We start from the raw sequence: 15,734 nt of genomic DNA, 5'->3' as shown, positions 1-15,734 counted from the left end.
ACAATTTGATTATGCTTCAAACAACCAGTTTAAGTTTTGTTTTAGTTTTTTTTTTATTCTTATTTCTTTCCCCTGCTGTATTTTGGTGCACATATGTATAATTCATTGTTCAGTTCAGGATTTACTGTGGGGGCACACCTAACTTTTTTAAAGCACACACAAAAAGATAAATCACCCTCTGTACAAGTTTAATTGCATTATACTGGTGGAATATTATCCTGAGGATGAAACAACATGTTAATATCCTTCCCTTGTCTACAATTTAGAATAAAGGAGCATCTAGTTTTTTATTGTTTTTTTTTTTATTTTAGTGAATGTAAGAACAAAAATCCCAGCCTCATGACTTCTGCAAATTATTATATTGCTTATCCGAGGTATAGTTTACCAAAATATTGTGAAATAAGTATTTTTGCTCAAAACGTTTTCATAAGAGGGACACTGTAATTTTGTTAAATTTACACTTCTAATTTTGGATTCCTATTGAGAGGGGCACGGTGGTGCAGTGGTTAGAGCTGTCACCTTGAAGCATGACCGCCTCCCAGCCTGGGGCCTTTCTGGGTTGAGCTTTCCTGTGATCCTCAATAGAAAAGTGGGTAAAGAAAAGTTTATAAAAATGTTTACTTCACATATTTACTGAGTCTGTTTGTACAGAATCTCTTTGTACAGTTAATTGTTCAGTAACTCTTTATATGATTTTATTTCAATTTTCTTTTACTCTTGATGGGTGTAACTTCTGTCCAAGATGCATTTAGTGACATCAGATACATCCCCTCTATGAAAAAATGTGTGCATTTATACTCTATTCATTTTAATCGCAAAGAAGGACATGCATATAAACAGAAGCAAAAGAGCTGGAATGTTTTCTTTGAAACTTGAAGAAGATAAGCAATAAAATTATTCTGAAGTGTTATTTTCAAGCTGTAATCTCACTTATTCATGTCAATGTCATTTTGACAGGATGTGAATCCACATCTGTGTCATCTCTCCATCTGTTAGAAGCAAACAAGGCTGACTCTGTCATGAGAGTTCACTGGTGGCCATGTTACTGCAAAATGATGTGTGCTTTTCCTTTTGTCTACTTATCACATCTGGGCTGATCCTTTGGTAGGAGTACTACAACTGAGTGATGAGAAGTACTGATAAAAGTCTGCATTGGAACAGTGGTAGGTGTGTCTGTTACAGTTGTAAAACCTTTAGACAATGTTTGACCTTGATTTGTTAATATTTATCAGACAGCAAAGCACTTGTCATAATACTCTGGATGTCAAAACATGGTAATAAAGGGGTGTGTCTGATGTCGAACAAGGTGACACTATTCATCGTGAAATTCAACAGTGAGAGTAATTGTTTACATGTCTGACATAGCACAAATACAGCCCTTAATGAAAAGAAGTAAACCTTGTTTTAATGCTCCAGTAAAATGAGCAGGGACATTAATTTTAACTGCTAGACATTCAGAACACCTTGCATAATGTCTTTGTGTTAAATGGTTGCAGTTTTTTTTACCTTCGATGAAGAAAAAGGCACCTTTAGAGTAATTTCAACAAGTATATTGCCTGTCAATCAAAAAGCCAACTCGCTGTACTATTGTGAGCACTCTGTTGCTTAGTAACTTGATATATTGAAGGTAAGTGACGAACAGCTGAACAGTCAAGAAGACAGACACATTATGAGGAAAAATATGTCTGATTGTGTAACAGGTTGGGGAACTGGCAGACTGATTACTCCTTTTGCACTACAGAAAGTTAACGGCCTGTTAGGTAAGACACTGGCATGGCCACAAGGTCTGCTTTTATTTCCACTGTATTATCCCAGAGAGTGAGATTGTGAACCCAAGTTTACGAAGAACTAAAGAGAAAAAGTAAAGCTGTTCTGAAAAGTGACTTTAATAAAAAGAACACTTCAGTGTTTAGATGCACTTTTGGGAAAAAAAAGGACATGTTAAAACTGTCACAGCTGTTTGACTATTTGAACATGTAAGAGTTTAGTCTTTCAAATGAGGAAGCAGTATTCTTAAGAGTGTTTTTGAATATTTCTCATTTTCACTATTTAGCAGACTCGATTCAGTACTACTACCTAATAAGTGTTCATTGATAAATTATTTATGAATACTTCATAAATAAATAATTCATCAGTTTGTAAACACTTTATGAAGCATTAACAACCTTTTTATACAACAGTTCTAAAAGGCTGTTCAAGCAGGCTTACTATTTGGCAAGATCAAGCGATGTACTTTTATTCATTCAGATAAATGTAATTTTTTGCTAGTTGCACAGATTACTTTTTAAAACTAAAGAACCTTTACTGCCAAAACAATATTTTTTCCATGCATGTAACTTTATAACAAATGTAAGATATTTGAAGTCTAATCTATAATCAGATAAAAAATAAATAAATCTTGATCTTGCCAAATAGTGAGCCTATTTCAATGTATGAAGAATGTTTTATAAATGCTATAAAGTGCTTACAAACTCATTCAAAATAATTGGGAAGTAGTACCATCTCTCATTTAGAGGATATATGAATACGTCAAAATGTAAAAAGTAATACATTTTAGAGTTCAATACTAGTATAATTTCAAAATCACAAATAGTTTAGACCCAAAGTAACATTCTGATCTAAGTTTTGACGCAGGTTGATTTTTTTTTAAATCTAGGAGGTGAGGACCAAATTAAGCTGCAATTTGTAAAACAATATTCGCCGTGAGTATTAAGACTATCAAAACAAACCTCAAGGGGAGAACCAAATGCAATAAAGATACGAACTGCATGGATGATTATTAAAGAAAATGCTGCAGACTGAGCAGTTATTGGACACTAAGTTGCTGAAGATTTTTCACTCCAAGATTATCGTGACACTAAGTGTATTATACTGTGTTTCTACGAGTCAGACAGAGGGAGCCTTGAAGGCATCCTAGCACTACAATAAAGGTGTAGAAGTGCAGCAAGTCAAATCTATTTTTGTGTGAATTACAAAGATGCCAGGTTTCTCTCTTTTGTCCCAGGTGCCATGACAAAGAGAGCCACTTTAAGCCAGTTCATCTTCTTGAACTTGGCTACGAGCTGCAATTGCCAGTGAAATAGGCCACACAATGTGTTTGAATGTCCCTTACTCCCACTGAATGGCCATTACACCCACCTCACTCAGGGTTAATTCAGAAATAGAAGGGCCAATTGGCTATTTGGTAGCAACAGTGTGTCATGGTGGTCATTTATTCTCCCCAGGAATGGGCTGAAATCGTTGAATGTTTAAACCCCAAAATGCCACATAAAATCAAAATTTACTGTTGTGTTTATGTAAGGGTTGTCAGCGATATTTGGTGTACCAGGAGCAGATGTTCTAACAACTTTGCAATCTTCTGACTTTTTTGTCTGCTCTTTGAGTTTAGTAAGTTTTCACTTCTTGAGGAAAGCAGCTTGTTGGACTGGCTTTGAATTATATTTGATATTAATTGAGGCCAGGCATTTTCTTTAACTGACCTGATGCAAGATTTCTTTCATGTTCTTCCAGTTTAAAACCATAAAGAAGACAAATAAATATAGCAGTATCACCATTTAAAACTAATGATAAGAAAAGGAGTTGTACAGTGAAATATATATATTCTTTTAAATGCATGCTTGAGTGAGTTTGTTTACTTTTGACAACTCACTGAGCATTAATAAGACTAGAAAGGCAAAAAAAGCTAATAAGATTAACTGAATGGAAACAAATTCCTAGTTTTTTAAAAGAAAATTGCCTATTAATGTAGAAAAACAACAGTTTGCATTCTAGATATTAATACATTTCCAAAACAAGGTCTCGGACGTGGTTTATTACTTTATTTATTGCAGCATTGTTCTGCCATAGTATTCTGTCCTTGTCTCACTCCATGATGCTAGAGCTATTACCCGACTTTAGATGATGTTTCTGCAGACAACAAAGAATGGTGAATGGCAGCCTCACACTTGGAATGCTTCTGAGATTTATATACTGTATGTAAGCTGGCTGGGGTAGATAATACAGAGGAACGCAGGTGAGAATCCATCACTGTCAGAAGCAGAGGCTCAATGGCTCTTCTAGATAGCAGACATTTGTCTCCCTCTTTCTTTTCTTTCTTTTTTTCAGTTTTGTTAGAGGGTAACAGGTACATAAAGTAGGGTGACTTCTCTTATCCTCGAGTCAGTTTGATTAAGCATTATCTGCTATTAACGGCTGTTTTGTTGACTTTCTTTATTTTGTCCATCAGGGATCCAAAAGCACACATTTCTTGTAGTTGTTATTAAATGATAGAAGGAATGCTACAGAAACAAACATAAATGCAGAATTTTCTCATTTTTTAATTAAACTTTTTTTTACAAATTACTGCAAACAAATTCATATATTTATTAGACAAATGAACATGGGTTAAATTAGCCTAATAATCAGTTGTTTTAGACGCTTCTCATAAGGGAGATCCTGAGCATCAATTTGATTGGTTTCTCGATTACAAAGAAACCTCCAACTTCTGTCTGCTGAAGGTAAAACAGTGATGCTCATCAGTGCTTTACATAACCCACTTGATGAAAACTGAATCCTCCCTTTAACAAGAGCCACAGTACAGCACTGATATTGGCTGAACACTGGCAGTTAGGGTAGGCATTAGATCTATAACATTTATTTTATGGCAGTTTGGGCTCCAAACTGACAACAGGAAATGCTTAACTACTGCTTAAATTTGTTTACAAGCTGCACAAAGGGAAACATTTTCTGTGCAATCAGGACAACAAGTCACTTGTCTGTAAAAAAAATAAAAATAATTATGTCTGAGTAAATATTTGGAAGAAGAGCGTATGGCATTTGTTGTTGTGTATATGTATACAGTAGCTGACCCTCAGCTTGTGAATGCACGCAGAAGCACATTACGGTTTAATTGGATGTGACCAAGCCCCACTGTAAGAAACAAACTGTTCATTAGGATGTGACATTTTAGCACACAAAATACCATACTTCTTTTACATTCATCAGCAGGCACACACACACACAAAAGCCACTCAGAGAATATTTGACACACAGTTTATCATCTTTAAATCAGAAAGCCTCTTATAAGGTGATTTCTAATGATTCTAATAATGATTTGAATGTACAGTTTTTATAACACTAAATTATATCTGACTTACATACTTTTCCTCCATGCTTAATTTCTCTCTTGATCACCCCACTGTGGTCTAAGATGATAATCTTTATGTTTTATTAATAAAACATAACTAGGCACACAGTAGCTTTTAGAAGAACAGCATCAATGTGACATTACCCATAAACCAAACCCCACTGGATTCAACAATCTAACTCCCAGACAATCATTTAGAGAACTTTCAGACGGAGCACCTAAGGAGAGGTAGGCCGTTCAAAATCATTATTCTATTCAATGACTTTACCCTTGGAGAGATAACTGGTGCGATGCAAGCAGACACACCCTAAATCTGCAGAGGCAGCATCACCATAAGATTTTACTGCACTGGAATTTTTCCAATTAGTGTAAAGCATGCTGACGTTAGTGACTACATCACACACTCCTACAGCTTTTTCCTAAATGCAGACAAACTTTCAGGCTTTATTTAGTTTTTTAGCTAAATTATAATCATACAGATGAGAGCCCATAAAGTTGCAGTTCATGCATTAGCAAGAGTTTTTATTTTTGCAAAATAATACATCAAACGAGACACCACATCTTAAAAAGACATTAAATAAAATTAATTTAAATGCCTTCATTAAGCATGAATATCTAGGATGTAATAATATGACCTTGCTGGCAATCCTTTCCTCCTAAATACTGTAATAACTTCATATTAATATATTAAACACTATTACCTTAATAACATGTCAAACACAAACTGATCAGGTTTGTGATCAAACCAGCAACCTTAAGATTGAACCTTTTTCTCTTTAATGTCTAAGCTGGTACCACCAACAAACAAATCGAAACTAAAAGGAAATCATGTTGGTAACACTTCATATTTCTGATAATTGTACCCAAACACTTACATGCTCAACAAAACAATTTGCACCAGAAAGCTGTAAATACAACTGTAACATGTTTCTAGCCCTTTAGCTTTAGGTTACATCATTTTTTGTTTGATTTTATTAATGTAGGTATGATCCTTTCCCTATTTTTTAATGTTCCACCCACATTTATCTTTAGCTTCATAACATAACGGAAACTATACATTATGTATTGTAAATGCCACCTTCTTGCATATCCAAGTTTAAGCATAGTAACAGTAAATTATAAATGAAACTACACTTTCGAATATCTTTGAAAATATTTCTTCCTATTGATAGGCAGACCAACAAAAGACATTGCAATGCTTTTTTAGCTCACAGGTCTGAATGAAAATATTATATTTGGCAGAATAATATCCAGTTTTCCACACCAAGATTTTTCCTAGGTTTCAGTGGTTAAGGTACGATATTACAATTGCCTTCTGTCTCCTCGTGATTGTGCTGTTTTATTCCCAGTTGGGCCTTCCACTACCTACAAAAAGAATGTCTCCAGGTAACGTTAGACATAAAAGAAGTGAGTGAATTATATTTACCACCAGAAAGAAGATGGACCAGTTGGGTAATTATTAAGATGCTGACAATTAAAAAAACACATATGGTGAAAGCGCCATCTCTTTTTACTGAGTGAAGACATGAGGTCTTTCTTTGTGCAGTGTCCGAGTGCTGCAAGGCTGTCATGTTGAATCAAAGCAAACTCTGTTGACACCTCCCAATGAGCACACTTTTGCATGCCTCATTCATCACCCACTCACATTGCCCAGCAAATCTTTAATCCTGTGACCTTTTTTTTCTTTCCATATGAACGCTTCAAATTAATCTGAAGCATTCTTATATAAAATAAATAAAAAGAAGACATTATTCCTTTTTCCCCCTGATCTTTTAAATGCCACTTTAAAGGGATGCTTGTCACATAACCTGACAAAACCCCCACGCATTTCTTTGAACTCATTTAGTCAAACTGGTGTAAAGACTTCCTGGCATTCTGTACTCTCCTAACACAAAAACTTCATTTCCCATGAAACCTTCAGTTTGAATTGAACGCTCAGTGCATCATAAACAAGAGCTGCATGCATGACAGCAACATGAAAAACTGTTATTGATTTGAACATTCAAGCAGAATCTTAATATAACGATAGCACAATGTCAGTATACGGAGTTGCCTTGGACATAATGCTTATCCCTGAAATATACTACATTATCAGATTGTCATGGTCATATGAAATACTTTACTTTCTCTAGAATAAAAAGGTCTCAAACAATAAGCTTGCGTCCTTTCTAAAGTCTGTTTCTTTCTTCCAATCACTTGTTAAAAAAAGCACCATGAAGCTGGGACATAATTATAGTTCATTCTGTGTTATTTCACCTGCATTATATGCCCTTGCAATGGTTCAGGGACCATGCTGAGTGTGAGAGAAAGCCATTCACTTCAATCAATATTTATGATGATATTATTTCTTAGCGTTATGAAAAACAGTTACGGTGTTCTCAAACCAGATAAAATTAAAACACAGCCAGCTATGTTAGCATCATAGTACTATAATTCATAATAATTATTATCATATTTTATTTCATATGAAACAGTTAACAGAAAACTGCCTCTTTTAATACAGTCCAACCATATGTTTAATCTTAAATTCAGCCTTAAACATTCATTAATATTCAAGGTTCACAGCTAAATATAAATACACAAATATATACAGTATATTGTTAAATCCGCCCCCACCTTGTGACGCTATTTCTTCCCTCTATCCAATCCGATTAAACCAGAATAAAATTAATCCAGAATGATTTTAAACTATATTTGTAAAGAGATTAGGATGATGATTAGGCTGCTGATTAAGCCTTGATTGAAGGGCTACTTAACTCTATGAAGACGTCTAAAATTCCATATATGCACTCCCTGTAAATGAGTCTTGAAATATCTGAAATTTGGAAACATGTTTTGGCTTTTCACGGTCATCATTTTGTTCCCAGTTAAGTAAAAGCTAAATACCAAATGAAGACATGAAAGTGTTTTTATCCTTAAAGGGTTTTTGCACAATTAGATCTCAGTTTCTTTGAGATGGACAGCTCGAGTGTAGGCTGACAGCTTCAAATAATATACTTTAATCTATTTACATTAAAAGAAGAAATATTTCAAATAGCAAGTCATCTTAAATTTAGTGCACCTACCTTTCAGGGCTACTTAATGCCTAATGTCTTCTTTTGTTGCCAGACAGTGCAAGAATACTTTAAATAATTATTTGATTGGATCAGACCACATTTTGTGTGGCATTGTTTATTAACACCTTTTGAGAGGTAATATTCTGCACTGCTTATACAGGACAGGAATGATACAGAACCTTTAAGATGGTATCACTTTAAAACACACACGTACACACACAAACACACACACCTACATGTAGATCTCATAGTGGCATATTCTATTGCAAATGGAATAAATTCTTGAATGAGCGCCTTCCAGTCGTGGACAAATTGACTAATTTCAGTTATGTTTTAGGACAAAAACTTAAAAAAGACATGGCACACAAAAATAAATGTACTCCTCATATAAATGTATATTCAGGAGATGTGTCAAAACATATTCATCCTGAAATAGCTCGACTTCGGTGAATATTACAAAAATGAAATGCAGCATTGACAAGTGAGAGGTCACTGGAAAAGGACACAAAGATGGTCCTACCGGCTGAGGCATTTGCAGCGTCGTCTGTTTGACTCTCCTGTTGGATGCAGTGGTGGTGGTGATTTCCATGATGGACGTGGACGTCTCCGAGCGATTGGCTGTGGTGCTCGACTGCGGTGTGATAGAGGAGGGCGACTCCCCCACAAGCCGCACGCTGCCCTGGATCTTAATATTGGGATCACCCTCAGCAGCCATGTTGAACACCTTCAAGCCATTATAGTAGAGGCCTGAAAGCTGGCCTTGAAAGGATCGACTCCGATCTCGCTCCCAGCCCCCAATCTGTATGGTGGTTTGGCTGTTGAAGATTGTAAGTTGCCGTCCTGTGGAAAAAGAATGTTGCATACATGCAAGAATGTTGAACTGAGGACTCAGCCGCTTTCAGTGAACAGAAAATAAACAAACAAAAAAAGATCATTTGCCCAGTGGCTAATGAGGTCAATAAATTACAGGGTGTAGAGACAAACCCTGGTAATTTATTGCAGTAATAATAATGAGATGGTTATGAAACAAAAATAAATGCAGAACTAAACAAATCAAAGAGTGAAAAACAAACCAATGCTTTGCTAAAAGGACAGCCTATCTTAAAGTCAAAAGAACAAAATGTAAAAATTGGGAATGTTACGGGAATTAATTAAGTTTCACTACATTTAACCTAAAGTGCCTGTTTGCAGGATACTGCCTGAACACCTATAGAAATAAAATAAAATTTAAAAACGCTATATATTTCATAATATATTGCTTATATTATCTGTAATCTTTCTTTTAAACCGTATTGTTTACAAATCGTATTTACAGCAACCTCTCATTCCTCATCCTCCAAAAAAAGCCCCCCAAAATGAAAAACAAACAAAAATAAACAAAAATGATCTAAAACATCTGCAGACTGTAAGAACAGGACTTTTATGTGTACTAACTAAACTTTTACTTCCTTTTGATACTTATCTTTTTAGCAAAAGCAACCAAGTGAAATAAAAATCAAACAGATAATAATGTGATACAAAAAAAGAAAAAGAAAAAGGAAAAAGAAACATACATGACATCATTTTTTAAAATTTATATTATTTAATAAACACCAAACAAATCATAAAAATGGTAGGGCTAAATTCACATTTTTTGTGAAAAATATGAATTAGTTATTGAATTATAAAACACACAGCATGCACTCAGTTTATATTTTATATTACTGTTATATTTTTTTTATCCAAAGCCCTATACATATTTACAATGTCTGTTAAAGGGACTCAAACATCTGTTGCCAATTGATATTGCACACTATTTATGATTGCTAGCAGTTTAATCTGAATGTAGCAAATAACTTTAAGTAATATACTGCACTGTATGTATAAGTGTTTCAAATAACACTTATAAGCTATGGCTAAACTAAAACTTTTATATTTATCAATTATGTTTACAGCAAAATGCTACAGTAATTTATAGACATTTTAACATTACTGTTATTAAATCAGTAATTAGATTTATTTTCTTATTTACAGTCCCTTTAACCTTAAGTTAACAAGAAACATGTATTAAAACAGCTCTATAAAGTAAATACATTATTATGAAAAGTAAGAAACACTACAAACTGAATTTAACTGCTCAAATCTTTTTAATTTTAAAGCTAAACTAAACATTTACTTATTTAGGTTTATTATTTACAAAATACTGTTTCAACTTGGTTAAGATGAGTTTATTTTATTTGAAATTTTAATCAGTGATTTTACCTTTGTCGAGTAGCCAATCTTCAACTACTCGACCAAGTCGGAATGGGATTCGCTGTCTAGCAAGCGCCAGGCGTTCGTTATCAATGTTGCCTTTAAAGTTTAAAGAGACATTTCACTGGTTACAATCTGAAAGGTCAAAGGTTAAATATTCATACTTAAAGCTGAAGTTATACAACTGCACAAGATTTTTAAGTTTAAAAAGTTTAGTAAATTTAAAAAGAAAAAAACAATATTAACTAAAACATTATTTGAACAAACTTCACTCTTTTTATTTTATTTTAGTCAACAAATTAGACCTAAATTATTTAAACATAAGTATACTAGCATGGAACTATTTCATTTAGATTAATAAAGCTATGTTAAAACAAACAACCAAAATTCACAAATTTAAGCATTTCCATTACAAAATCTTTCCCCTTTTATCCGTCTTTTAAATTTGCTTTTAACTAGTTATACAAAAAAAAATCATAATTTAATTTTTTTTATTAAATAAATGTTTTATGATTTAACTTTAACAATTACAAACCCCAGTTAAAAATGGCCTAATTGACAAGAAATAATAATCTATTTACAGTTTTACAATTCACACAGAATAATCAGAACATCTAGTCAGAGAAAAGTCAGAGGACAAAGTCATCGTATTTACATCCACTGTAAAACCTTTCATTAAACAGCTTTGACAAAAGCTACAACTTATAAAGTCACGAGTTTGACTGACTAAATGGCATCAGTAGTTTTAGAGTGCTCAGAATATAAGCCAAACAGGTGACAGGAGAAGAAAGAGTGGCTATAGAAAAACTCCACTCCAACACTGAGCGACACTTTGCCTTTAATGACGACAAACTTTGCATCACCTTTTTGTCAAGGCCAATAACCTCTCCAAAACAGAAAACCTTCAGCAAAGTGGCACTGTCTCTGAGTGCTTTTCCCCTGGTATTGTCTGCTGAGATTGAATTCAGTCAGCTCCATTCTTCCGGCAGATTGACAATGTTTGTCCCATCAACTATATTAATTCAGTTCTGGCAGATAAAAGATCCGGTAGCTAACAATGAGTCAGTGAAGAATGGCTTCAGAGAGAGAAAGATCACAAAGAAATGAACTAAAGGAAGTAACCTTGTGATAGATGCATATTTGGTCTGATGAAAGACCTTAAAGGTAAGAAAAAAAATATATACATTTATATATGTATATATAAATCAAGCCTGAATTACTCTTGGGGATCAGTTATGAATAAAAAAGTTTTAAAGTTTGAACAGCTCATGGAATTTGGCTGCAGTGGATTGTGCACAATTGGGGCATAGTAAAAACCGTTTCCCCTTAGAACAGATGCAGAAAGATGATCTGCACTACAAGACAACCACGAAGGCACACAATGTATATATATTTTTAGTTTAGTCAATGATAGAGCAATACTTTCAGTTTAATCCCAGTTATCTGCACATTGAAGCAGTTCTATCACTCTGCAGTGTTCTGCTCTCACTCATTATATCAACAACCATTAAAGATGTTTTATCAGTTTGTGCTTCAATACTGCTTTTCTGGATTAAAGACATGTACTTCAAGCTACAACAAAATTTTAAGTTTTACAAGTAGTTTTAGTGATTAAACCTTATCAAACAGAAGTGCAAGCAAGAGTAAAAAAAGAATTTCAAGAAATCTGAAAACTAGAAAATGACTGGAGACTTACAGAAGTTCAAATGCCTTTATGTTACAGCCATCATTGTTTAATCCTTTCGTCACAGTTGTTGGGTTTCTTTGGTGTTTTGGAATTGTCTATATTCTGGTCCCCTGCTTTTCAATGTTTTATGGTTTACTGACCAGAGTTCAAAATTGTTGAGTTCTGGTGTTATTTCATTTCTTTTGTGCCTTTTTTTCAGTCTGTTTTTTGTTACTAGTTAAGTCGGGTTTCTGTAATTTCATGTTTCTAGTCATTATTCCCCAAGTTCTCCTGTGTAAACTGGCACACACACACCTGTTGTTCATCTGCTCATTAACACACCTGGTCTCATTCACCAATCATCCATCACAGTCTTTGGTTTTTCCTAAATCTCTGTCAGAGAAGATGATTTGCATTACAAGACAGCCATGACAGCCATGTGTTTCTGTCATTTTTTTTTATGTTTGTCATGTTTTGTGCCACCTGCCTGCTTGTCTTTTTATTTTTTAAATAAAACCTTTGAAGCATATGTATCTGCCTGCTGCCTTATTGCTGCACCCCTGAATCCACCTCACAATCTCAATGTCACGCTTTTTATCAGCTGTAATGCACTTTGTGTTACACTCCACTGTATAAAAGGTCTTGGAGTTTTATGCAGTTTGATTTAATGACCTTTTGTCTGTTTGCATCTTTTTAAGAGAAAATGCTAATGGCTTTTATTCTTTCTGTAAAAATTGTCTCAACATCTTCAATAATCTGTTATGACGGCCCCTAACAACAAAATAATTCAAGAGGCACTGTGTAACTGCATCACATGTTCTGCTTAAGATAAAGCTTTTGTTATTTTGGGTGGGGGGCAACAGCAGCTTATTTGCATAATAGTGACATAGCCATAAACCGCTCAAAACAGGCAGAACTGATCAGGTGAAATTTCAATATGTGAGAACGATTTTGTGTGTTATATTTAATAAACATCTTTTGTATAGCCCACAGACCTAGCTACTATTGGTATATTGGTATATTGCTATATTGCTATATTGGTAGCTACTGGAATTAACCTACAACAAAGTTTTATTGGTTGTATGAAGCCAGAATTACAAAGGGGTTTTGGACTGTCTATGAATTGCAAACTGAAAATAAAAGCTTCTGATAATATATTGTGTGTATTTTGGGGAGCTATATGTCTCCATTTCCCTCAACAAATTCCTAAAACTTTCAAGGCTTACTCAAAATTCTGCAAATTGAGTTTTAGAGAATATGAGGATGTTACGGTCTCGTGACAGAAAAAAGGGAACACTCACTTCAACAATTATGACAATTATGCAAGAGTTCGTCTGGTTTAAAAGTCTCTTATGTGTCATCCATTTACAGTTTGTTCTCATCAATCATCTCACATTAAATAAACTCAGTGTTCCTAAAATTGAGATGCATCTAATTTTCTATTCAGCTGTTTGAAATAACTTAATTGCTTCTACAAAACTTCCATCATTTTTAAATAGGCTAAATGAGTTCCTCAAGAGTTTGTGCACAGTAGTTTTTAACACATGGGCTGCAGACATGGGTAAATAATGCATTTGATAGAGTAAACATTCACACGGCCAAACACAGCTGTGCCTCATAATATTTTCAGTGCAATAAAATAATGAATAATCTCTGATTGCTGTTATAATGGGACATTCATGTGGTTAATTCCTGTCACCTCCAATTGGCAGTCATTAGATGTTAGTTATGTCGCTTCTCCATTTCCTGTTACTGCAGCACCTCATTTGAGGAGAGGTCATAATCAGATTGGGTCTTGAAGAAATTTTAGCTGACAGGACAGTAAAGACATACATTTTAAGAAAATAAAATGCATTGTCCACTGATGCTTTTATTAATAATCAATGGATATTTTCTGATCTAAAAGCTGGCTTAATTTCTTGATTGTCACATTCTCACAAGTTTAATTTGTTTTGTCATTTTAATCAAAAAAAAATTAGATTACCCATGTATTGACAAGATGCAATTAAAATGTCGTCTTAAAATCCAAGCATTTTTTTTTCTCACAAAAAAGATGAGAAAAGTATTAGTAAAACCATAAGGGAGTGTCAGGTGGCTTTAAATAGGAAACACACACACCTTGCCTGCGTGCCAAAATTCGCCACTTTTGTTTAAAAATGTGCTCCATTTTTGAAGACTATGGAGCTTATCTATTTGGCTTTGCACTCAGTGGTATGCTCAGTCTATCCTTACACTGAGGTTAATTAAGTGTGGATATAATCAAGGTGTGATCGTGTATTGATCCCCACTGCGGGACTCCTGGGTGTTAAACAATGCTTTCCCCTGGGCTGTGATGCAAGACCAGAGCCCATTCATTCTGCCTGTGAGCGGAGCCTGTGACTGCTGTTAAGTGGTGATTTGGTTTGGTGTGGGACAGCCTGGCTTATCTCTCCTGCCAGACAACAGCGATTCAGCTGAGCCGTCCCACCCGACCTGCTTTGCCCTTACTCACTTCTTTTTTTTTTTGTTTTTGGTAATAAAGTGTTGAGATAAGGTGGTAGCTTTATCTCATTACAAGCCCTAGGACACTCACCATGTTAAATTAACAAATATGCAAATGTTCACTCTGTTCATGGAGAAGGGGCAATTAAAAAGGTGAAACTGACACAAATATTACTATCATTTTTTATTATTCTATCCTTTATTCCTTAGTCTAGCTGCAGCAGCCGATGAACCATTCTCGAGCAAGCTCTAAGATGACTTTGAAGACAATAGGCTGAATAATCTCATGTTTAGAGCAGAGGGGATAATTGAGTAGATAGGCTGGAGCTTTGACTGATAAAGCTAACCCCCCTGCTTTTCTATCCCACAGGACAGACATCAACCACAAGGTTAAAAAACAGTGGGTGGGATCGACAAGGGGGCAGGGGTGGACAGATAGAGGTAAAAAGGACAGAAAAAGAGGGAAGTGAGAGCTAAGGAGCGTAAGAGACAGGGGGCTCTGTAAGTGCACCACACTCTGATAATAGTACAAGAATAAGGCCAGGGACTCCTCCATTATCTTTGTGTGCAACGCGTGCTCATTGGATGCTCAGATAGGATGCTGCGCTGTACCCCGCGGGCCCAGCAGCACCATTGTGATGGTATTACTTCCATGGCCAAGACTCACGACAAGGGACCGTTTTTTTGTAGTTTTTTTTTTCCTTGCACAACCCTATTGTGAGCAGTACAGACTGAAAGCAGAACAAGAATAAAGCAAGGAAACCAAACCCACAATAAACAGGAGGCTACTTATGTGTCTGTGTCTAGCAGTTTAGATTCTAATAATTGCACTAAAGACTTTTAATGGCCTATAAGCATGCAGTACGAGACTTTTTAATGAGATTACTAGGGCAGCAATAGAGGGTCTGGTGAAGCAATTATTTCCTTGCTTTGAGAGTGATCGCTCCCCCCGGTGTAAACTCCTCCTCTCTCTTTCTTACTCTCCGGTCATCATTTTTATCTTTGCTGTCTACTTTTATTATAATCACTGTTGATCTGTGAGTGGCCTAAGAATGTCTGAGGGCTGCTATTATGAGTGTGTTAGAGGCATACATGGATACTAATCAAACTGCAGGCGAGCTGAAAGAATAATGGTTTTGTGTGCTGGGGGAGAGGGGAGGACCACACAGTAATT

At 35.1% G+C, this 15,734-nt stretch overlaps 1 protein-coding gene across 28 annotated transcripts in view; it reads right to left on the bottom strand.

Moving 5' to 3' along the window:
- The window catches only part of LOC108234070 (neurexin-1a), a 226,109-nt gene that overhangs the window by 26,088 nt on the left and 184,287 nt on the right, over window positions 1–15,734 (bottom strand). For 21 of the 28 annotated variants that reach the window (XM_017412947.3, XM_017412949.3, XM_025005237.2 and 18 more), the window contains 2 exons: window positions 10,423–10,512; window positions 8,702–9,021 (listed from right to left, as the gene is read on the bottom strand). In XM_017412947.3, the coding sequence (XP_017268436.1) occupies window positions 8,702–9,021; window positions 10,423–10,512 (410 nt within the window). The remainder of the gene's footprint in view (window positions 1–8,701; window positions 9,022–10,422; window positions 10,513–15,734) is intronic. The other 7 variants (XM_017412958.3, XM_017412959.3, XM_017412960.3 and 4 more) reach the window with 1 other exon arrangement.

The sequence above is a fragment of the Kryptolebias marmoratus genome, linkage group LG22 (genome assembly GCF_001649575.2).
Source record: "Kryptolebias marmoratus isolate JLee-2015 linkage group LG22, ASM164957v2, whole genome shotgun sequence".
NCBI classification, from domain to species: Eukaryota; Metazoa; Chordata; class Actinopteri; order Cyprinodontiformes; family Rivulidae; genus Kryptolebias; species Kryptolebias marmoratus.
The sequence above is the reverse complement of the archived record's forward strand: the minus strand, read 5'-3'. Positions and strand labels throughout refer to the sequence as shown.